The sequence below is a fragment of the Ochlerotatus camptorhynchus genome, unplaced genomic scaffold, assembly GCF_037179485.1.
Source record: "Ochlerotatus camptorhynchus isolate MF236.1 unplaced genomic scaffold, CSIRO-AGI_Acam_v1.1 ptg000041l, whole genome shotgun sequence".
Taxonomy (NCBI): domain Eukaryota; kingdom Metazoa; phylum Arthropoda; class Insecta; order Diptera; family Culicidae; genus Ochlerotatus; species Ochlerotatus camptorhynchus.
Window position 1 is genome coordinate 551069 of NW_027040532.1, and position 25819 is coordinate 576887.

Below are 25819 nucleotides of genomic sequence, written 5' to 3' on the forward strand. Positions count from 1 at the left end.
GTATCGTGTTGAATAAAAGGATAAAAATGAAATGTGAATATCTTTACTTATAGGCAAATCAACTGAGCTATATTCTATTGTAAAAAGAAATACTGCTTCAAATAAAAGTCTAACAGACCAGTAAAATAAACCGAGAAGGATTCTTCTTTAACCTTTCTGAAAGAAAAACAATCGTCCGTGTCAGTTCTAGAGTTTTTATTTCTTATTCAACGAAACTGCTTTTACAGGATGTGGATAAATCATGTACATGAAATCGAATTCACATTTTTCTTCTTCTTCAATTGATTTCGCCAATTCATTGGCGCTTACGATGATTATTAGTAAATAACTTAATCCTAGAAGTTAGTCATATTGTTGTTCGAATGGGTCTCTGCTTCCAGAACCATAGCGCATTTCCCACTGTACAATTTACGCCGAGATCGAATACTGTCACCTTACTCCTTCCGGTGCTTTCGGTCCTTCTTTTTCTTTTTGCTAGACTTGGATTTCTTGCTCTTTTTCTTCTTCTTACCAGCAGAATCATCCGACTCGGTCGATCCAGATCGTTTGGCACGTTTGCGTTCCTTCTTATGCTTTCGCTTCTTGCGCTTCTTGCTGGTCTCATCGTCCGAACCGCTGCTCGAGTCCGACGAAGATGAATCGGAACCCGAACTGGTGGAGTCGCTCGAACTGGCCGCATCCCGTGAGCTTTTGGCCACCTTTTCGGATTTCGCTTTCTTCGCTGGAACTTCCACAGGTTTTTCCGGCAATTCTTCTGGTAGTCGCTTACGCGAATCTTCCCTTCGGCTTGCCCCTTCATCACGACGTTCCTTATCGGATGGAGCTACATCACGATGACGATGACGATCTGGTTCGTTTTCTGTTCGTTTGCGATCCGAGTGAGTTTTCCTGTCTTCTTTATGACTGTGACTGCTTGTTTTCTCCGGACGGCTTTCGGTTTTCCTGTGCCGCTCGTCGTCCTCTTTGTGTTCCCTTCGTCGCTCCTTATCGCGTCCTCGTTCCCGGTCCCGCTCGCGCTCGCGTTCCCGCTCACGATCGCGTTCACGTTCACGCTCTCGGTCTCGTCTGGCGGGTGAAGTAGTTCTTTCACGCCGCTTTTCTCGACTTTTTTCACTACTTCGTCTCACCACTTTCTCACAGGGCTTCTCTGTTGTATCTTTAGCTACTTGATCTTTGCTTCGCCTCTCGTTTCTATCGCTTCTATCGTTTCTATCCTTCCGTTCATGCTCCCTTCGCTTTTCAGTGGTAGGCTCTACTACTGCTACTACCACTCGCCTACCGGTATCCTGCCTCCTGCTGCTGATACGGATCTCCTCTCGATGGCGTTCCTCCCTCTCGCTTCGGGGCTTCCTGCTGCCACTTCCGTCACGTTCCGGAGATCGGCTGCGGGTTCGTTTCCGCGACTGTTCGACCTTAGTCAGGGTGGTAGTCGAGGACGATGATGCCTTCACTTTCCGGACCGGTGGGGGCGTACGGGAACGCGAATACGTACTCGAACTGCTGCCACGAATTTCGGTAATCTTACTTCCGAGGCGTTCCTTGATGGAAGCTCGAATCGGCGAAGCGCGACCCTCCAGTTTGCCCACCTCCGGCTTAATTTCAACCGAGCGCTCCGCGTTGTCATCGTTCGTAGGGACCGTGACCTGTTGAGGGATAGCAAATGTTTTAGTTTATAAATGCATGAACTAAAGGAATGAGAGAGAAAGAATTATTCAGGGTGGCTGCCCGTTAGTCTTTTTAAGTTCCCGGGTTTTTCCCGGTTTTCCCGGAATAAAATTGTGTGCACAGGTGCTATTTAAAATCCTGTAAGTTTTGAAAATTTTAAGTACAACTATTATAGGTGAATTCCTAGATAGTTCTGAAGAGACAGCACAGCAAAAATAAATCTTTGCAGAATTTCGAACTAGTTTGCCGATAGTTTCAAGGGAATTTTCAGGAGGATTCCAAAGAGGAGAATTTACAGGTAATTTTAAACATATTTACAAAGACTTCTGAGTAGCATTCTAGGGAGATTCTGAAGCAAGTTTCCAGGGAACTTCGAGATGAATGCTATGGGAATGGAATTCTCAGAACAGTTTTTATGATAGTTTTAAGAGAATTCCACAAGATGCTCTCTCAGTGGCATTTTGAGAAGAATTTAAAATTTAGAATTCCAAGGACAGAAAAAACCCGAGAATTCCTAGATAATTTTGATAAGAATTCTAAGAAAATTCTGTGGGAAACTTTAAGGGAATTCTGAGGGAGATTTGAAGGTTTCTAAATGGCATACCAGGGGATTTCTTAGGACAAATTTAGAAGAAAAAAATGGAGCGAAATTTATGCAAAATACGAAGATAAATTTAGAATGATTTGTACATCGAAATAAGCAATATTAGTAGAGAAATCGTCGTTTTTTCGAAAATCTCCACAGTTCTGGACACTGTTAAAAGTTATGTTCAGTTTTTCAACATGTTCCATCAATTTTTTAAATCTATAAAAAAATAATCAAGTTTTCATTGATATATTACTGTTGTAATAAACTGTCAAAACGCTACAGTTCTATTTTGTACCAACCATGTCGACCAATTTTTTTGCAACGTGTAGGATAGCGACGGCTTCACTTGCCATTCACTACGCCATGGATGCCGTTCTACTGGGCTTCTTCGGGCAAGCAGAAGAAACCCAGAGCAAATGTCGCAGCATCATCGCAAGCATGACCATTCTACTGGTTGCCGCTCTCATACTTTCCACAGCCAGCCTAATCCGAAAACTGCAAACAAACCCGTGTGTACGATTTATTCTCAATACAATCGCATCGCCATAATATCTCTAAATTACAGGACCGTAGTTCACCTGCATGTGACCATAGAAAACCCAACCGATGTGGACATGAATAGTATAAGCACTGCCTTGCTGGCTGAAGAATAGCGTCACCCAGAAGCCCGGATTTTTTTTTGTATATCGCTGTATTTTGTATGATTTAAAACGTTTCCGAAATAAAACCTCATAGCTCACCTGGAATCGCTTGAGTTCGTCTTGCTGCTTTTCAACCTTAATCTCCAGCGTCGGCTTTTCCTCATCCAGCATTACCTCATTCGAGTACAGCTTCTGTCGATCAACGCTGATCTTCTTAATCTCGATCGGTCGGATGGCGGCAATCGCACGGGTAAAGATGGCATTCTCTGCGCGCTTTAGCACCTCGTTCGTCACTTTAGCGGACGATTCCTCATGTTTAACGATGACACCGTGCTCTTCCAACGACGGCTTACATTCCGTGCTTGTGATTACCGGAGCGTCTTCCTCCAGTTCCCATTTAGAAAGTTCTGGAATGCCGATAAACTTCGGTGGAGACATGTGCTCACCTTCTTCCAAATCTGCCTCGAAGTCCAGATTGGCATGGAGATCTAAAATTGAGTCCGATCGTTTTATATCCTCCGGTAGATGTTCTTCGGCTGCCACACCGGTGCTGTTCACCAAATCAATTTCCTCGTCTCCCAAGTGGCCCTCTAGGACGGATTTTTCTAGTTGATCTTCCTCATACTTCTCCGGAATATCCGAGTAAAGATCACTGTGATCGTGACTTGTTACAATCGGCTGACAGAGCTGTTCATTCTGCTGATCATGGCTACTGGAAGGCTCTTCGCGATAGGAATTCTCCTCCCCTTCGGAAGTGGTCTTACTGAGATTATGAGAGCGATCCGGTACGACAAGCGTTTCATCAAAATCGTGACCGACATATTCCTGAGTTGTATCAACTTCCGGCTGCCGACTTTCATGCAATGATACTTTCTCATCCTCAGAGTTGATACCTTGTGGAGCATGCTTCGGAGTTGCCGGTTGCTGGGAGCTGTCGGCTTCCTCCTTCTCAACCGTTTTTCGTTCCTTCTTCCTTTCTTTCGATCGGCTTTCTTTATCTTTTTCTTTTCGCTCCTTCTTGTGTTTTTTCTTCTCAGCTTCTTTCTCTTTTTTTCGTTTTTTCTTCTCCTTATCTTTTTTCTTATCTTTCTTATCCTCTTCACTTGAATCTCTTTGTTTCCGTTTGACTTCCTTCTCGCGCTCCTTCTCTTTTTCCTTTTCTCTTTCACGTTCTCGTTCCCGTTCACGTTCACGTTCACGTTCACGTTCACGCTCACGCTCACGTTCACGTTCACGTTCACGCTCACGCTCACGCTCACGTTCTCGTTCCTTCTCGGCCAATCGCTTCGTTTCATTACGTTTCTTCTCTCTTTCTTTCTCCTTCTCGTGATCGCTACGCTTCGAAGATTTCTCTTTCTCATGGCGCTCAGGAGTTTTCGCACGTCTCTCCTCTCTGCGATGATGTTCTTCGTTCTCTTCGCGACTCTTCTTTTTGATTTCCTTATCTTTGGAATGCGATCGAGTCATGTGTTCGTGGCGATCATCACGAATGACGGGTGTGTGAGCACGTTCATGCTCACGACTCTTCGGTGTGTTATGATACTCGTAGGAACTTTCCTCCGAGGGTTTGACCGGAGTAGCAGTAACTGGAGCTCGATATTCCGCTTCCTGTTTACCGGACCAATTGTCTTGTTCTTCGAACCCAGGTGGAGGAGGTTCTGAGCTAACTGGGGGAGCAGATTGCTGAACCGTGACCTGTTGCGGTTGCTGTTCGTAGTATCCCATGGAATCGGCTTTGACAGGATGTCCCATGTATGGCCGCGGGGCTTCACGAGGCGGATACCTAATGGAAATTGTGAAAAAATAGACAAGAAAAAAAAAAAAACCGAACATTAGATGGAAATTGAGTAGTGGTAAAATGAAAAAGGGTGGAAAATAAGAAAGGTGTGAGGTGAACTTAAATCCAGTAGTGTTTCAAATCTTGCGCAGGACTCGTCACAACCTAACAGCTGAACGTTTTTGTAGTTGTATTAGAGCTAATATGCATCGTTATTACCTTGATTCATTGGTAAATGTCCTTCAAATTCTATTCTGGCAGGAAAAGTAGGAACAGGTACTACTTGTGCTGGAAATCAACGCAACAGGTGGGGGGATGATTTTTGAATAATTCGAACCGTTTGCAATGTTGTTACTCATTCCGTAAAGAAAAACCAAAGCTACTCATACCAGCTATGATGCGCACGTTTCAGTAAACACTCTTCTACACCAAATGGAGAGGGCCCTGAGAAATGACATCAAAATTCCGACAAATATCCAAAAATACGCCTTCGGGGAGAAGATTTAGATAGACAGTGTGGGTCCGATTTTGACAACAGGATTTTCACAACTTATTTAATTTGAATGTGATCTGCACTTAGAAAACTCAACCCCATTTAAAAACCTATGACGTTTTCAGATAATCGATTTTGCAAATAATGAAATTTGTGGATCGAAACCTTACTGTACGAATTTGGCACCAATGAGGAAAATCACTAATTATACCGATATTGTTGTATTGATTGTATTTCAACAGAATATAAAAGAACAGCTCATGATAAAAAGAAAGGAAAATAATCAATTACTTAGTGTTAACCTTTCACATGAGCTGTTATTTTTACCTTGTTTATGTCAAATGACCTTTATGCCAAACGGGGTAGAACGCTAGCTACACGCCAAAGTGAGTGAATCCGTAAAATGAGAAAGATAAATAATCATATGAGTAAGACATTCAAGGCCAAGCCCTGGTCCTGTCGTATTTGCGCATGTTTTACATTTCAAAATGATGAGTTGATAATGTATAGGGGAAATGAACTTGAAAACAACATCAAGTCAGTTTGTCCCATCAAGAAAAAGTAATCGCATATCAGTCCCATCCTTATATTCAATCGTCCAGAAGTTAAGTTACAGTTCTTGGGCCTATTCTGCGTGCTGTGTGAGTTGAGGTGACACTTCGTAGCTTCGGTTTTCTCAATGCCTACTTCTTCCATATGGGACTTACATGGGATTATAGGCAGTAATATCAACAATCAATACGAAACTAACGATTTTAAATTGGCTCACTACTTGACTAGCCTACTGGTCCCAAGCAAATCGATTAACGTATCCAATTCTAGTCAAAATTCTAGTACTACACTATGGTTGTTTTGATTCGCTATGAAGGTTTGACAGATAAAATGAGCGGTTCGTGGATTTTCCTATGTTTCGAGGGGTGAATCGATTAGCTTGGGACCGAAGATAGTACCAGAGCTGAGCCAAAAAGTAGAGCTCGTTTCTTTGGGACCTACTAGTCTTAAAGTTACCTCTATGGTAATATCATAGAAGTACCAGAAGGTCCCGAAGAAACGTGCTCAACTTTTTGGCTCAGCTCTGGTACTATCTTCGGTCCCAAGCTAATCGATTCACCCCTCGAAACATAGGAAAATCCACGATCCGCTCATTACTGAGGTTCTATGTTTTGAGATACTATGTTTTCAAGAACAAGTTTTTCAAAGAGTTACGTCTGTTTGTCTGTGGTATTATGGTGTCCATTACCTGGGAAACCGGGAAACCTCATTTTATAATGGAAACATTTTATTTTTTTCGTTATTTTTTTCACTCATTGAAGTTACTAGATCCGGAACAGATCTATCTTCGGTTTCAAATAAATTTGAAAATTCAAAGGCTTGCATTTTTTTCAGGGCTGGAACATGGAGTTTTGAAACGTGGATTTTCACAAATAAAATACTTGAACATTTTCAAGAATCTGAAACGAAGATAAATTACCAAGATCATAGATTTGAAAACAAAAATCAACCAATCAATACAATGGAATTTGATTCGAATATCTAAAAAAAACTCATTCCAACGGAGTTCTGGGAAGAACATGAGAAAAATATCAAGTGAAATCTGCTTTCAAGCTTGTTCCATAGAGGTAACTCTAAGACCAGAAAGTCCCGAAGAAACGTGCTCAACTTTTTGGCTCAGCTCTGGTACTATCATCGGTCCCAAGCTAATCGATGCACCCCTCGAAACATAGGAAAATCCACGAACCCCTCATTTTATCTGTTAAACTTTCATAGCGAATCAAAACAACCATAGTGTAGTACTAGAATTTCGACTAGAATGGGGTACGCTTATAGATGTACTTGGAACCAATGGGCTAGTCAAGTAGTGAGTCAATTTAAAACCGTTAGTTTATACCGGTTGGTTCTTCTGAGAAGAATTCCATGTAAATTATGAATAGGGTTCAAATGAAGCTTTAACGAAACTTCATACGAACTACAGAAGTTAATTCATAAGAATTTATTAGAAAACTTGAATGAAAATTCTGATAATTATTTCACCATGATTCGGAGGAGAAATTCAAGGCAATTCAAAGGAGAAATCCATAGGATTTTTGAGGATAATTTCAAGAAGTTTCTAGGAGAAAAATAATCCAGGGCAAAATTCCATGGACATTTTTGGAGAATAGTTTGAAGTAATGATAAAAAAAAGATTACAATTAAATCTGAGAATAATTTCAGGAGAACTTAGAACTCCAGGTGAATTCAACGAAAATTCTGGAAATAATTCCCATGGATTTCTTAGGAGTATTCCAATATAATGGAAGGGAAAATGTTAAGGTAATTCCATGGAAAATCCCAAGGGTATTGGATTCTGAATTCCAGCGACGCCGGTGGTGTATTGGTAAGCGTGATTGCCTCTCACCCCAAAGGACCTAGGTTAGATCCCAGTCGGCGCCGTTGGGAATTTTCTGAGACATAAACATCTATAGATAGGGTCCAGGTGTAGGAGCTATCTGCCTGGCGTCGGTAGCATTGGCACTCAGTACAGAAAACAAATCAAGGAAAAAAACATCCGAATTCCGATGATGGTTTAGAATTACGAGGAATTCTGAGAAGTTGTCCAAGGATATTCCGGTGATATTTTATAGAAGTTCAAAAGAGAGTTCCAAGGAATATATCGGGAGCATTTTAAAGAGTTAATGGGAAGTTTGAGCAGAACTAAAAAAGAATTCCGATGATAATTCCGCGGGAATTTCAACAGAATCTTAAGTGAATGCTGAGGAGAACTCAAAGTGATTTTTTTCCAGGAGGGTTTTTCCGGGGAATTGATGGTTATACACAAAAAAATATCAATAATATAAAGAGCATTGCAGAGTGAATTCAGAGAGTTTTCTGCAGAAGATCCTCAATATGGAGTAAATTATAAGGGCATTCAAAGCTACAAGAATCTAGATTAAAGATTTGGGAAAAAATTGAAATTAGTAGGCCCAAAATAAGATCTAAACGGCGCCGGTGGTGTAGTGGTAAGCGTGATTACCTCTCACCCCAGCAGGCCTGGGTTCAATCCCAGTCGGCACCGCCGGGATGTTCTGAGGCATAACATCTCTGATCACGCCTTCCTTCGGATGGGAAGTAAAGCCGTTGGTCCCCGGTTCATGAGTTGATGGGTCGATAGGTAGGGTCCAGGTGTGGGAGCTGCCTTTCTGGCACGTCGGTAGCACTGGTGCTCAGCACGGAAAACAAGATCGACGAAAAAAACAAACCAAAGGAAAAAAAAATGAGATCTAAGCCCTATCTGTACTCCAACGGTGTTTCTCCCTACCTTCACTTACTCACGTAAAACTGCAAACAAATCAACACTCTTGTCAACGCCAATTAACACATGGATATGGGGATCGTGGTGATTACAAAGTGACCAACAATCAATACGAAACTATCGATTATAAATTGGCTCACTACTTGACTAGCCTATTGGTCCCAAGCAAATCGATTAACGTACACCATTCCAGTCGAAACTCTAGTACTACACAATGTTTGTTTTGATTCGCTATGAAAGTTTGACAGATAAAATGAGGGGTTCGTGGATTTTCCTATGTTTCGAGGGGTGCATCGATTAGCTTGGACCGAAGATAGTACCAGAGCTGAGCCAAAAAGTTGAGCACGTTTCTTCGGGACCTTCTGGTCTTAGAGTTACCTCTATGGTACGACTGTCGAGCTGCGTTTGTCTCAGAACGAGCGGTTGTATAAGAACTGGTATCATGTCACATTATGGCCGGGAATCGTACTTACTTCGACTCAGAAGCACGCTCCGCTCGAATAAAGGTCGCCGCAGCACGAAGTTGACTATCTACAATGGACTATGCTCGTGGAGGACCAATGCGCCTTTAGTGTTTTTTGACAAAACGTGTTGCCTACCATCACTACCATCTGCGGTGCAATGCAGATGCAGGAGGCGCATAAACCGCGAATTGCACCGACTGATGGGAAAACCACCCATCGTCCATACCTTAAAAATCGGGCGATGGGCTGGGTACGTCTTAAGAATGTCGGATAACCCAGTGAAAGTAGGAACAAGGCGAAGAGGCGCAAAGCGGGCAAATTGGACCAGATGGAAAGTGGAGGCTCTACAGACAGCGGGGCTGGCGACATACAAATATGGATTGAGTGAAATGGAGACAACTTATGTGTACAGCAAAGGATACCCAGCTTACTTTTTGCCTGAATGGTATGTGTATCAGCTGTGTCCCCTAAAACTTAAAGTGGCAATTTTACCAACATGATATAGGAATCGCAAACCCGGTATGGTAGCATAATACAACCCCACTGTTACTCTGAAAATCGAAGAAATAACGAACAATATGTTTGGCTTCCGAAAAGACCTTCTGGCTCGTGAATTTCAAAATATTTATGGCAGCTAGTCTGGAAATTCTAAAGAACGAGAATTCAAATCGGTAGACATCTGAAACCTCAAATAGCCTACTTAGTTTAAGGCACTGCATAATGAAGCCGTTAGGTTCGATTCGAAGTCTGGTCAAAGCTCTAGTTATAAACAGACTGTGCACAAACCATGTGAAGTTTGGGAAAAACAAACTTCATAGCTATCATCGAAAATCTAAAATGTGAAACTTGCTCCCAGATCGACCACGTGTTGCTGGTTGAAAATGAAGACAACCTTTACAGATAGACCAACTACCTGCATGAATTTGAATTTTGACATAACAACATTCTTTTGATCAAGGTAACCTCTGAGTATCGAAATCAACATTTCTCGATTAATTTTTCGAAGGGACGTGTCAACTTTTGTAAACAATGCATTTGATTGTCGATTTGACGTAACTGGTAGCTCGCCCACGCATACTAACACCACTACCACAATTCCCTTATCTGTGGGTAGTGATGGAATGCGTGGCCGAGCTACCAGTTACGTCAAATCGACGATCAAATGCATTGTTTTCAAAAGCAGATACGTCCCTTCGAAAAAGTAATCGATATTTGTTTTTCTTTATTCGTGGCTGTATGTTCATTATCGTCTGTGTTGTTGTCAATATTAATATTCGTCATCATCTTGGTGGGGATGATTTTGAGGATCAATTGCAAAATGATTATTTTCATTTTACACAAATATAGCGCTGTCAAACGTGTTGTGTTAAACACAGATCGATGAAAAATTATTGCCTCATGCTGAATTGATGATTTAGAGGTTTTAGACTCTGGGTTCGACAAGATTCGAAATAATAATTTTATCCTAATTAAATTGATTATTTTGCTTTTGAGGATCGCTTATGATTTTGGCCATTTTGGGTTGGATAATCAAGCACTAGTGAATAACAACAAACGCGTATTCGATGATGTATAATGAACTCATTGGTTCATTTAGCTTGAACATGACAGCGAAGATTTTCAAAACAAATACAATTCATCTACACTGGGTTGAAGCGCTACTCCTTACGTGTGATGGTAAATGATAAAAGCAGACACTGGTTGCTGGACGGCCGGTATTTCTCAGACGTCATATTGATGTATGAACTTTCAGTGGACCTGATATTGGCTCTGATTATTATATTGTTGTCAGGAAATGTTTAAGCGCGTTTATCGATCATTACTAATTTAAGGAACCGGATATCGATTCGTTTTAATATTCAACGCTTGTCACCAGAAAGTGTTGCTACTTAGTGATACCAGAAACTCGATGAGCAGATTAGAGGTGAGCCCAACAGCACGAGAAGTGATTGCTACTGATCAAAGAAGATTGTCAGAGGTTTCACTCACTCTCTCAAGTATCCTGAGCACCTCATCAAGTGGTGCAAAGGGTCAACGGGTTTCTGGGTTTCTGCACGTTTTTCTTTAACCTAGGCCCAGGTCAGATTTCTATCAGCTTCCTTGATTTCCTTGTTGAGGCTCTGCCGCCATTAGATGTTCTGCTGGATTCCATTTGCTTGCAATTTTCATTTACGCCCCTTCGAAGTGTGTGGCCGACCCACCTCCACATACGTTTATGGATTTCTATTGATAGCGGCTGCTGATGATATCGACGATGGAGATCAGCATTCGAGATTGTGAGACCACCAGGCATGAATATAGAAACTGGATATTGACTGGCCAATGCTTGTCTTATGGAGCCAGAAGAACTGTCAAAAAGTGCAGCCAAACGAAAATCGCCCATTCGGTTGTAACAGAGAGAAAGAGATAGCTTGATGCCATTGTTCACGCATAGACCGGTCTATATGCCTACAGTGTCCATAGGTGCGAATTATGTACAGTAGGTAACGGTTGATGACTTGCAGTCAGGCATGGAAAATCATTTGCATTCATTTCACACATTCATTTGCCTCTAATTTTTTTCATCAACAGCACTCCGCAAAACGATGTATAGGATGCTGCACGCTGACGTCACGAATGAACGCGATGAACCCGCATTCATCAGTTTGACATCCAGTGGTGGTTTGTTTACCTTTGCTTGTTAATCGATTCAAGTGGATTTGAGGTTTTAAATAAAAAATAATTAAAAACTATGATATCCGACCGATTATCCGACTTTATTCGTTTGAAAAATATTCCTTTCCAAAAAATCTAAAAAAAAACATTTAATATTTTTTTTAATTTTGTTTGTTTTCTACGTCCATGAAAACAAACCACTGCCAGATGTCAAAAAAGTGAGGTTAACCCGACGGTGCAGCTCCCTATAGAGCTTTTGTAGGTTTTGTTTTTAGCTACAACTTTTGTAGTATCTGTATCTCCTATGCATCACGAACTAGACCGGGCAGAACTTGTTACTGTTTTTCAGTGAATGTAAAATACATTCACTGAAAAACAGTAGTGGCTTCTGTTCGCTCTGGTTCGTCGTGCATAAGAGATACGAATTTGATTTATTAACAAAAGTTGTAGCTAATAACAAAACCTACAAAAGCTCTATACATCAATTTGCGGAATGCTGTTCAAGAAAAAAGTGAGGCAAATGAATGTAAATGAATGCAAATGATTTTCCATGCCTGATTGCAGCTTTTGACTGTTCTCCACAGATACGCACTGATGACTTGCAAAGGTTTTACAGATGAAAAAACCGTTGTCAGAAGCTTGATGTTGGGAGTACCTGGTTGAACAGAAAGCAATAAAAGGTAGCCGTTTTGATGTGTGTGTCATATCTCAAGTCTTTTTTTCCTCTGTTCGGGACCTAACACCACTGCGACCAGTAATTTGATATATTGTAGTACATCCCGTGTCCTTAGTGCATGCCGTATTACTTCATCACCATTGAGAAATGATGAAGTATTCGATTAATTTTACATTTATCATTCTTGCATTTATCGCAAGGATCCGACTCTAATTGAAAGGTCCCGCTATTTATACCCTTCAGAGTGTTAAAACACCCTCCAAAGGCGCGCCCCGTTGTCAGTCAAACTTTGATTCCTTAGCAACAAAATTAGGGAATGACACCGATAATGACCATGCATCAGAATCCTAGTCCTAATCACTTCAAACTAGGGAACAACGAATAGTAGATAAGGAATCACATAGATGAAGACTAAATAACTCATTTTTTCTTTGTTTCAAGATCATCCTCGGTGGACAAAGCCGAGTCTTGTCACTATCAACAAGGCATGAAAAGTACAAGGACTAAGATGTGTTCCTTGGATTACTGAAAAAACCTTCCCCTAGTTTGAAGTAGTCAGGACTAGGAATCGGTGGTAGATCTTACATCCCGTAACATACCACGAAAAGGTGATCTACCCACGTTACGGGGCAAATGTCTTAACTAACCTAATCATTTGCCAGGATGCTTTCTCGTACTGGCTGCGGATGTATTAGATTAGATTAGATTAGATTAGATTAGACAATAAACTCTGATCTTTCAAGTGAACTTTTTGGAGTAGGGGAACTGGGTGTAATAAGCACCAGCGGGGTAATATGACCATCGACCTTTTTTCAAGTACTTTTGAAGCAGCAACTTATATGAAAATGTCTCCAAATGATGTAGTTCTGAATAAAAAACCAATAAATTTTGTTTGAAAAGTCCATGAAAAATGGTGTTGATCATATTATTATGGGCTTCGTGGTCGTGCGGTTAGCGGCGTCACTCGTCGTTCAGGCGTATTGTGAGTGCCACGAAGTGAGGGTTCGATTCCCGCTCCAGCCGGTGGAACTTTTCGCAACCCGGAAATTTCCCTACTGGTCTACTGGGTGTTGTGTGTTGTCCATTGTCTAGTGTTAAGTATTCAGTCTGTACAACCCCTGGTTGAAGACGGTGTCAATTGTCTTTTTAACCCGCTGGCACGTTTTATATCATATCCCCCTATATAGTGTTACATTTTGGCAGTTAAAATGCCTTTTTCACCTCTTTTTCGAGGTTCTGTTAAGTGAACCCTACACGATTGCTTTTATTGACAATAATCGTATTGTCAATACATGCTATATTGACGTCAATATATCGAGATTGACAATATTTCTGAATTCACATCATCAATATTATTGTCAATAATTCCCCTTCGCGTCAATATATTGATGCGTGTGGGGTTTGCTTTAAAGAACATTGCTAGTTCAATGATCTACCATAAAATCAGGCTTGCCGAAGCTCCTCAAACTCACTGGAGGTTTTAAAATACTCTTGTCCTGCGAGTTTAGCCAGCCCTCACCTCGAGTGAGTGGCGGTAGGAATAGAGCTTTTTGACGTTTGATCGGCGCACACTAATGCACCATTTAAATTCAAGGAGTGCGAGCAAGAGGGAAACAGATTAGTGGGAAAACAAACCATCCATTCATCTATGTGTGCTAGATAGGGAAAGACGATTAAACGTCAAAAGGTCTATATGGAAGAAGTAAACAAAAACTCCTCGAGAGAGAGGGAGAGTGAACTTCAGCGATAGGATGATTTGACGTGAGGTGCGCTTTTCGAGACTCCGGATGACTTTTTTGTTCGACGCAAGAAGCTTCACCTAAAGTGAGAGTAAGAACGTGTGATAGAAAATATAAACATGAATGGCAGCAAACCTCATTCTCATTTTATCCCCCTTCGCTCACAAGCTCTGAAGCTCAGCGGAATGATTTGGCAGTAGGTATTCTACTCCTCAGAAAAATGCTACACTCGGCTCATTTCAAGCTCGCAAGTGAAACTCCATCAAGCCTGCATAAAATATATTGAAAAGTCATCTTGCCCCGGGGGTGCATCTTACCCTTCATAATTTTTTTTTTTTAATAAAACGCTTAAAGGTGGGTTACCAGTAAAAGTGGGTTATGCCAGTGAATTTTAATTTTGACATTCCCGGTTTTAACGGTTTAAATATCAAAAATCTAGGTTATTCATATTTCGCAAAAAATGAGTGAAACGTGATTTTGCAAATTGTTTCGATGCACGAGTTCATTAGCTACAACATAAATACTACACGGATAGAAATCTCCTTATACCTTTTGGCAAATTTCTATTGCTGATTATTCATAAAATGTATAAGTCAACTAATAAGCAGACGCCTTGCAAAAAGTTAATGAAGATGATGTGTCAAATGAAATGTATAAGCGGTCACACATACCTGTTATGCATTCTCATAGGACATATGTGGTTTGTCTTATGGAAAGTATAAGGCTGATGTTTTGGCAAAAATGTATAAGTGAATCGCATGAATAAAATAATTGATTTTTGTTTCGTGTACCCTATACATGTTATTATTAAAATACCAGTTCTTTATAAAATTGTTCAAGATGGAAATATTGTCTTTTAAAACTAGTGACTACAACAACGTTGCCTTTTCAGCGTTCAGCTGGTAGTATTTTACGAAAATATTTCGACATTCCAAATTCTTAGAAACATTCATTTGAACTAGCCAGGCTTGTATATTTTTAGGATAAAAATTAAATTGAGATCTTGTTGTATTAAAAAAGGCACTAGCTTAGAGAGAGATAATGAAAACTCGGCGGTGTTTCTGGAAAATGTTATTCATAGAAATTAAATTTCGGGGAATGTATTATTCCGGGAAATGGAATTCGGGATATGTGATACCACCGCCTACGAAACATGATGCGTATCAGCAGAGTACACTCAAACGATGCAGTATATAATTCACGATACATAATTAGTGCCCGGTGGCCTCACAGCTGGATCTCGAACGCCGAGCACTATCGTCGATGTCATCAGAATATAGCAACAGAAATTTTAGAACGGAAGTGAAGGGGCGGAAAATATATGTTCAAGCAAGCGCAGGATCGGAACCCAGCAGGACATTACAGTAGAGGCAGACCCAGGGGCTCACGGCGATGAAGCCTCAGGAAACAAATCAAGTAAATCGACAAAAATCTGATCTGGGTCAAGGCAAAGCAATCAGCCGCTCAGGCCAGGTCAGTCGGATGATATTTATATAGATGAAGTTCGATTCTGATTACACAACTTGATGGATGTATGTTATGTTTGACATTAACATAGGCAGTTGAAGATGCTAATTTCAAATAACAGACTAAAGTGGTCATTTCTATACTATAGATGAGGAGATGAAAGTATAGAGTTGATAGTTCCGTTAGAGTACGGCAGTGTGAAAATTGTATATAGAGAGTAGAAAGCGAGCAAGGACAACTTTGAGGAAGGTACGAATCGGGTTGATCATCTCTCTTTTCCAAACTCCCCAGTTGGAGAGGGATAGTTTCTGCTACACTAGTTAGGGGTATCCCCCCGCCACCACTGGCAAAAAGAGATGATCACCGATTTCCTCATGTACTTACGATGTGTGGGGGATACCCCTAACCTGCTATTTGAAATTAGCATCTTCAACTATGTAAGTCGTTAACTTCATGCAGAAGTAACACAAACAAAATAGTTAAAGTACATTAACATAGGGTTTTTGATCTTATATCCGTCCTACAAAGCACAATCTCCGCTTTGCTTTACCGCTCTTTTTCGAACGGATTTGAACCAAAAATTGAGGGTTTTGACTTAAGATGATTCCTAAATTTATTTACCTCATTTCTAGTTAGAGCTGGAATTAGGACCTAACAGCTTTTGTAAACAATGACTTCTATAGATGATTTCTAGGAATTCAAGGCACGTCCACGCAGACCAACCTAATCATCGGATAGGGGAAGTCTTTCCCTACCCGATGAAGGATGTTGGTTTGCGTGGGCGAGCCTTGAGTTTCTAGAAATCATCAATCATTGTTTACAAAAGCTGTTAGGCTCTAATTCCAGCTCTATCTAGATTTATGGATTTGCTAAACAATGAAAAATTGTCGAGATTTTGTTAAAACCTAACACTAAGGCTTATTCTGCGCGCGCGTGTGATGAGGTGATCCGCTGTCACTAATGAGTTGACAATAGTAACCGCGAGTGAGGGGACTCTCCATTTGATTTGCACGGAGAGTCACCTCACTCGTGGTGTTTTTTGTCACCTCACTAGTGACAGCAAGTCCCCTCACCTCACTTGCGGCGTACGATTTTCAATTCCGTTCAAACGCATTGAAACGCCATTGGATTTTCTTCGTCGTACAGAGGAAGGCCTGGAAAAGATATTCGCTAGGAGTGATTCTTTTGTTGTTGAGAACAATGGGTGTAAATATTCATACTTTGCGCTCTTATAGCCTTTGTTTTGTAGCTTTTGAGCTATAGTAGCGAGACAAACGTCTTATTGATTTGAAATCATTGATATTATTGATTTTTCTACTCGATATTAGCGCTCTACTCTACCCACTCAAAAAACTATCTGTAGAAAAAAAACCATCATAGAATTTGTTTGGAACCGACTTAAGGTGGCCACTCAGGTCCAATCCGGTCCACACAAAAACGAATTAAAGTAGGGGAAATGGATGTAATGTCATCCTAAATGCCCTTATTTAGGCCCATACATAAATTCAGCAATCGACTATATTTTCAATAGCGACCAAAAATATCCATTAGTACCATCCCAATGACGCGTTCATCTAGATAAAAGTGATAAATAGCAGATTTTTAGCGATGGGCCCAATCTTAGAACCATAGCCCAACGTTAGAGCCATTTCCCCTATTACTGTAATTCGCAACCGGAGCAGTTCCACGCCAAATGACGAATCGGAAAAACTCGACCTTTTTAAATTTGCATGAAACTTTGGATAATTGTTTAATCTGAATGATTCACATTTTTGTTAAAATTCGACCAATTTAGATCTTATTAAATTTTCAAAATGAAGTCTTCGAAACTATTCCAAAAATTGTAACGCGAAAACGGCACTTCTGATCGAAGAGTCGTCTTAGACAAAGTTGTAGAGATAAATAATGTTTTTCTGGGGAAAATATACAGAATTTTTTTTTTAGTAATTTCAAACAAAAATTCTTAAAAAATGTAAAAAACGTAAATATTTTAAAATGTTCTTGACCGTTTTTTTAAAGCTTATGAAAAATGCAAACTTTTAGAATGTTCAAAATTATGGACACCTTAAAAACCGTAGAACAAGCACTTTTGCTCAATTTTTTGAAAGCTCAGGTAACTCAGCAGAGATTGATGTATAGTTGTTATGGAGAAATATCGTAAGTGAAACCAATTCAATTTAAAAGTGTGTCTCTTTGGACATTCACTGAAAAACCGTATAACAAAATGTTGAAGTGGCGCCAGTGGCTAGCTACAGGGCTAGTAGAGGGTTTGTGATACAATAGTAGTGACTAAAATATTGAAAATAGTGACCAAATAGTGACTTTAAAGCAATGAAAAGTCACCAATAGTGAAATTTCTTGATCGGAATGATAAGGTTCCAATCTTTCATTGATTGCGATTGCCATTTCTGGATCAACAATAGGAAAGGGCCCATCAGCATTTGTAAACAAACCGCTCCAAAGCCCATTCCTCACAAATCGAAGGCTGCCCACACAAACCAACACCATCATCGTGTAGGTGGAAGCATCCCCTATCCGATGATGGTGTTGGTTTGCGTGGGTGGCCTTCGCTTTTGTGAGTAAAGGGCTTTGGAACGGTTCGTTTATAAATGCTGATGGGGCCCTTTTCTATTGTTGATCCAGATTTCAAGAAATTTTATAAACTCACAATCTTCCCGCATAACCATAAGAAGCGCCTAACCACCAATTCGGGATATCATCCTAACTTTATGTGGTATGGTCGTACCATCTATGATATCGTTAGTGTATGATACCCGTTTATTAGAGTTATCATAAGCATTTTTCATGCCTCTCTAAAATAAAGCAAATGGTTTAAGAATCCCACAACTTTGTTCTCGGAATATAAGTATTAATTGAATAAGCAAGACCATGGTTCAATTCTAACCTTCATTTCTTAACTCTACACTCATTTATCTAAGGAAAGTGTGCCTGTTTTTGAATCTAGTGGTATTCTAATTGACCCTATCTAAAATTTCACATGTTATCAATCTTTACACAATTTATATCGATACATCGTTAGAACTTATATTTTGCATAATATCTTAGGAATAAAACCATGAACATATACAGGGTGACTGGTAATTCATATTACACCCGAAAGGAGGTGAAAGTAAACCACATTTGCAGCAAAAAATTGTATGGCTTGGTAGGTCGAACATTCATTCCTAGCGAGTTATTGAGCAATTAATTTGCTGCTGATTCAAAGTGCCTCATTTTGCTCAGGTATTCATGAGCAATCAAAAATGTAACATTAAACGGTTAGAACCTGATTAAATCCATCCGAAAATAAACCTGTGGCGCCAATTGAATAGACTGGTTAGTAAACAAAGATTGATCATAGTAGCCAAGCAATGCTCACTCCCTGGTGGGCTTTGGTAATATTCGCGAGTACCCGAGCAAAAAGTGGTAGTGTTGCTCGGCAAAGTAAAATAAATAGATCAATAACTCGGTAAGGAATGATTTTTCGACCTACCTTGCCTTACAATTTTTTGCTGCAAATGTGGTATACTTTCACCTCCTTTCGGGTGTAACACAAATTACCAGTCACTCTGTATATAAAAAAAATGATTTAGGTCTTAGGGCCAAAAACTGGAGCACTAGTACCACAACTGGCACACTTTTCCTACCTCGTTTTTTTTTTTAGAAAATAATAATTTCCTACGTTGATTTTAGATGCAGATCGCAAATTGGTGATTGAATTTAATGATGCCAAAATCGAACCGTGCCAAAATCGAACGGTTTCATTTTGAAATTTAATTCATGATTTCGTTGACTTTGGACTACCGTGAGCCATCTATATGACATAGACGTTATTAATAATTAATATTTCATTAAATTGTAATCACAAATAACAAAAACTACATTATTTTCAAAATACGTTTGATTTTGGACCGGTGCCAAAATCGAACGGGTACTGTAGATCGAAAAATTGAAGTACAGAGAAAATCGTTTAACGTCTCAGACTTGGACAAATTTCGACAAATTTAAGACTGTCAATTTTAAAGATTAGAAACTTCTGTAACACCTAAAACATAGAACAAATTTATAACTCTGTGACCTAGAAAACTATTCTAGATCGCAAATCAAAGAAAATCTCATTGTTTTGTAACGAGGAAAATTTTCCTAGATGGAAAGATCACGGAAATTTTGCAAATGCCTAGGACTTGAAATCTCGATCTTGATTTTTTTTTACAAGATTCAGGGATACATTTGAGAGATTTTGGACCGTTTTGATTAATTCTGGTATTTAAACATTCAGTTAGAGAACTAAAGGGTGATACGGTCAAAATTTGGTCAATATCAACTTGACGTATTTCTTTCAATTTTGCATTTAAAAAACCTGAACACCCCTCATTTTGAAGGTGTGTGTGTGTAGAATGTTGCTCCTATTTTGATTTTGGAATTCACTCTTCAGTTGTCAAAATGCCGTCCAAGCAAGAAGAGCAGCGTATCAAAATTTTGCTCGCGCATCGCGAAAATCCGAGCTACTCGCACGCAAAGTTGGCAAAATCGCTAAAAGTTGCCAAATCAACCGTTACAAATGTAATTAAAGTGTTTGGGGAACGTTTGTCGACAGCCAGGAAGTCTGGATCAGGGGGAAATCGAAAACCGGAAGCCGCTGAGACGACAAAGAGAGTTGCCGGTAGTTTCAAGCGAAACCCTAACCTCTCTCTCCGAGATGCCGCAAATAAGCTGGGTGTATCGTCTACAACCGTGCATCGAGCCAAAAAACGAGCCGGACTATCGACTTACAAGAAGGTAGTGACTCCAAATCACGATGATAAACAAAATACGACGGCCAAAGCGCGATCCCGGAGGCTGTACACGACGATGCTGACGAAGTTTGACTGCGTGGTAATGGACGACGAAACCTACGTCAAAGCCGACTACAAGCAGCTTCCGGGACAGGAGTTTTATACGGCAAAAGGAAGGTGAAAGGTAGCAGATGTTTTCAAGCACATGAAACTGTCAAAGTTCGCAAAGAAATATCTGGTTTGGCAAGCCATCTGTACCTGTGGCTTGAAAAGCAGCATTTTCATAGCTTCCGGGACTGTCAACCAAGAAATTTACGTGAAAGAGTGTTTGAATAAACGTCTGCTGCCTTTCCTGAAGAAACACGGTTGTTCCGTACTGTTTTGGCCGGATTTGGCATCTTGCCATTACGGTAAAAAGGCCATGGAGTGGTACGCCGCCAACAACGTGCAGGTGGTTCCCAAGGACAAGAACCCTCCCAACACGCCAGAGCTCCGCCCAATTGAGAAATACTGGGCTATTGTCAAGCGGAACCTAAAGAAGACCAAAAAACTGCTAAGGGCGAGCAGCAGTTCAAGGCAAACTGGCTTTCTGCGGCGAAGAAGGTGGACAAGGTGGCTGTACAAAATCTGATGGCAGGGGTCAAGCGTAAGGCCCGGCAATTCGGATTTGGAAAAGCGGAAGCCTAACTGAATATTTTTCCTGAATTTTATACTAATTGAACTTGAAAAAGAAATTTAATTTGATTTTTTAAATAAACGATTTCACCGATTTACACGCTTTTTCCCTTGACCAAATTTTGACCGTATCACCCTTTAAGACAAACAAATTAAGAAAATTGTGCATCCTGGAATAATTATCGATATTTTGAACACATGGAATATAAACAGTCCTTAAAAAAATGCTTCTGAAACATTGGAAACATTTCATGATCTTAGACATAGAATTTTCTATTCTTAAACATGGACTTGGAAATTTGTGGATTCCGGATTAGAAGTCCGGAAAAAATACAATACAATGAATTTAATGGTTTTAAAAAGAAACTCAAGATTCTGAGATATGATTTTTTTTTTCTCGATGTTTGAACAAATCCTTTAGTAACCGGGCTTCAAAAAATTGTAAATTTCAGTCCTTTGAAAAAAATTCGAGAGCTTTAAAATTTTCCTAGACCATTTTTCGACATATTAGGCTTGAAAAAAAAAATCAAGATCACGAGATATAAAAGCCTACAAATTGAGTTTAGAATTTTTATCGAAACCGCAGGATAGGTCTATGACAATTTCGCGATCACAGGAAAGGGAAAAAAAATTGAATTTTATAATCTGGACAAATTTTGAAGATAACGGACTTGAATGTCTAAATCACGAAGTTGAAAACAATATGAGTGATTCCGTCAATATCAAACGGACAATTAACGTTCCCGTCGGTTAGCAACTCTTTTTGTCAAACTTTAAACGCTGATTTTTAATGAAGCTTTCAAACACAAATGTGTTACTTTGTTTGTAAAAAAGTGACTTTGGTGACTAAATTTTAATAAATAGTGACTTTAGTGACTTTAAGGTGAAAAAAGTAACATTTTAGTGACTGACATTAAAATAGTGACCTAGCCACTAAAAAGTGACCTGCTACCAGCCCTGTAGCTAATAAATTATCACACTAAAGTGTCATGTTGATATTAGATAGCATTTCCAACCAACTCCAAAAAGAAGAAGCTCAAACCACCTTGAGACGTCAATTTCATTAACGAATCAAAAGACTTCGATGAAGAATTTTAGTAAAATAAGACTTTATATTCTCCACGTATGCTGCCTTGACTCAATCATTGTAGATTGATTAATTGCTTTCGCATCTTGTTTGTTTGTGCAATTCCACCTAGTTTTTGCAGCTTTAAGGGTTATTAACTCTAATTTTTTTGGAAAATCCAGAGAATTTTGCAAAAATCCCGGAATTTGGGACTTTTCTGATCCCGCCAAATCTCAGGCAGGACGCTCTGCTATTGAAAGGTGTGTTGTTTAGTAGAAAATTTCCTCATCTCGTGCCACTAGTCCCAAGTAACTAATAAGCCCGCTAAATGCTCTGTTTCAATATTATGGTCTTGATTATCTTGATAATCTTCTTCTTGGCTATTACGTCTCAACTGCTACTTTGCGGTTGCCTTCAATTTTCATTAAACTTACCGTTTTTTTAATAGCTTGCCAGGTCTGACGATACATACTAATTTTAAGGCAAACTTCCACGAAAGATTGGAGACAATGGAATGATAAATGTTGTGAAATAATAGGATAACATTTGAATAGGACTGTACAATTTAAATAGAACAGTAAAATTTAAATATCACTGTCTTCCCAAAACACATTTAAAGCTGAATATAACGCTTAACTCTCACATTGGAGTTAAAACAAAATGTCTCGGACACAATCCCTACTTGATTCAACAAGAAAAGAAAAATATTTAAGCAACATGACATCATGAAATGGAATGTTTAGAGAACAATGTGTATAAAACATTATTTCCATTCGATTTCCCTTACTTTGAGGGTTAAAGATGGTTCGATTTTAGAGCTAATAGGCGAAATTGTTTGTATTAACTATGACTAAATCGTCGATTTCGCGCAAATCATAGTTCACCCAGGCAAATAAACAAGTAAAAACTGACTGAGGAAATATTTCCCTCCTTAATTGAATGGGGTACTTAGCTTCCGTGGGTGAGCTTTTTATTCGCGAGAAATAGATAATTCAAGCATTTTTGCCCTTATAAAACATTGGTGTCGAGATGTTGTTTTCACTATACACAACGGTATACAACAACAAAAGAAGCCAGAATTGTCTGTAGTGTGTTAATATTTTTTCGATAACAAGCTATGCGACCCCAGATTACGGAAACTAACTTCGACAGACACGGACATAACACCACAGCGCACATGCAAATAATCGAAGAATGAGAACAACATTGCAAAGGGATTGTTTTCGGATAAACAGTGACTCCGTTGTCGACCAGGCCAGGCTCGTGTTTAGAGACAAGTTGTTTCCGACGTTCAGAGTAGAGCTAAAATTTATAACTTCGTTCGAGAAATGGAAGAGCGAAAGAAAATTGAACGTCGGAAAAACTTGTGTCACGTTGCTGCTACTGCTACTGCGTCCGCTCTGCCGTCGACGATCCATCTGTTCCGTATGGTTGGCTGCTGGGCTACATATAGCTATCCGGCTGCCAATCGTTAGTAAACGTGGAGATTAGTTTCATTTGACAAACAGCTCTTTGTTGGTGGTTGCTCGAACGATTGCATTTATTGCTGTTCATTTTGTTTTTATACAGTGCTTTGATTGACAAATTTCTGTGATTTTTTTTTCTTAACGGCGGTCGAATTCTGTTTAGCTCCGTAATAGTACTGGATCTGACAGCGAGCGCGTTCAAATTTGTATTGAATTTTATCTCAGCATCTGAATGGGCTTCTTATCAATTTCTGTTCAGCAAGAAATCCCCACTGAATGTTTTCTTGGATGATTCCATTTGATTGGTCCGTTCGTGGCACCGATCATGCAGCTTTCATTTCAGCAATCGTTGTGGGCAGTTTTTTTTTTCAAATTGAAACTTAAGTATACATATTTTTAGGTAAAAATATCACAGGTTGCAACAATTCTTCGGGATACATCATCACAAATTTGCGATGTTTTACATCTTTTCATGATCACAGTATATTAGCACTTATATACCTACAGTCCTGTTTTTAAAACTAATCTTTGCAATCAGCAAACTACTGTTTCCGATTTAGATTATTAATCTATTGAGACTTTAAACATGCCATAGGTGAGTAATTACTAATGAACATTATTGTTTTGATATATTTATAAATTAATTGATGTTTAAATCAACACAAACACTTTAACAATAAATAAAATAATAAAAAAGGTTTATATCTCGTCAAAAAGTTTCAATTTCTTCTTTGTATTAACATTAATAAAGCTGTATAGATATCACATTTGCGTAGAAAAAAAATTCCGTGTTTAGAGGAACCACGTAAGTCACATTTAAGTAAATAATTGAATTTTTACATATTCCAAATCCTTATCAAAAAACATTTTCCGACAATTTTTTTTAGAATAAATCTCCGTTTTATTGTATGGAAACCACAAAAGTCCAAATACTTTGAACCGCACACGGTTTTCAGTGGAAAATTAATATTCCACTAGGATTGAAATCACTGATTGATGCAGTGGCAAATGGACTTGTGTGGTTTATCATTCAAACGGTTCAAAATACAATGGGTTGGTCTTAATGTAGTATAGTTTTTAGTTTTTTAGTTTATGTTTACCAGATCACATTTTCTTCAGTCTATTTTGATCTTTGCTTAACATATAAAGTATCCTTAGGCACTCCTTTTTTGAAACTGTATCTACTACGTATTACAAGAGCAAGCGTAACATGAATTTATATCATTTGTCATTATGTCAATATAGCATCAGGTCAAGTCATTTAGCAATCTTTTTTTTTTTCTGGGAAAAGTATAAATAGAGGAATTCTCGATGCAACTCCTTTGCATTTTTTTTCTAGGATTTGTATAAATATTGTGTTGTATTTCTTTGTTTACAGTTTTTGTTTGTTTATTAGCTTTTTTGTCCAATCAATTTATTTAATTTATTAATTATCTATTATTTAGTAACACCATTACAAGTATATCTAATAAGCAAATCAATAATTTAAATCAAATAATAGGTATGATATGGTCTACTGTGTTGCGTAATTATTGATCGGCTTCACATCACAAACATTTTTTTCGATGCTGAGGAATAATTGGATTTAACATGGATTTGATTGCTGCTCGACAACTAAACTTTGAATTTTTTTTTTGCGACCGACTTAATGCTAAATGACATCATGCTCCTTTTAAGAACATGACAAGGAAAGGAACACACGCTTGAAATAAAAGTGCACGAAACCTCACCGGATTAATCTGATTAAGGAAATAGTGGGGGTTATTCCAAGAGTCGAAGTGACTTTTGTTACTAGTGAAGTGAGAAAAGTCACGTCGTGGTGACGTAATTTGATTTGCACAGAGTAACATCACCACAACTTGACTTTTCTCACTTTACTAGTGACAAAAATCACTTCGACTCTCGGAATAACCCTCAGTGACTATAATTTAATAAAACAATAGAATTGAGAGTGATACTCAAAACAAAAAATCTCCATGTCTATAGTAAATACGTACGTAAAAAATTAGGAATCGTATACGATAATTTAGATTGAGTTGAAAGTGTTAACAGGTACACCCAACAAAATTCTCACGTCAAATCTACCTAACAAAATCATATAGATTCGAAAAAAAATAACTTTCCAACTTTTACGTGACCCTCCTGATATTGTCACACTTCACTTCAGCTCTTTTGGCAAATTTTGATTAAAATCAAATTTGAAACCCACACCCCTCGGCACCCATTGACCCATTGGTTAAGGCAACTCAAATTTAAACGTCAATTTCGCTGTATTTTCAGCTTCAGTCTGATTGCATTTTTACGACTGTGCAAACCTGTTATGTCAGTTTTTTTTTTTTCAAATGAAATATATGCACTACAAAATACGGCTGATTTCGAGTT

The 25819-nt window shown here is 39.0% G+C and overlaps 1 protein-coding gene across 5 annotated transcripts in view; it reads right to left on the bottom strand.

Moving 5' to 3' along the window:
* Positions 1-180: 180 nt before the first annotated feature.
* Positions 181-25819, bottom strand: part of snama (something that sticks like glue) — a 58652-nt gene continuing 33013 nt past the window's right edge. For all 5 annotated transcript variants that reach the window (XM_065236732.1, XM_065236719.1, XM_065236724.1 and 2 more), the window contains 2 exons: positions 2995-4678; positions 181-1643 (listed from right to left, as the gene is read on the bottom strand). In XM_065236732.1, coding sequence (XP_065092804.1) covers positions 435-1643; positions 2995-4678 — 2893 coding nt within the window. In that variant the 3' untranslated portion in view covers positions 181-434. The remainder of the gene's footprint in view (positions 1644-2994; positions 4679-25819) is intronic.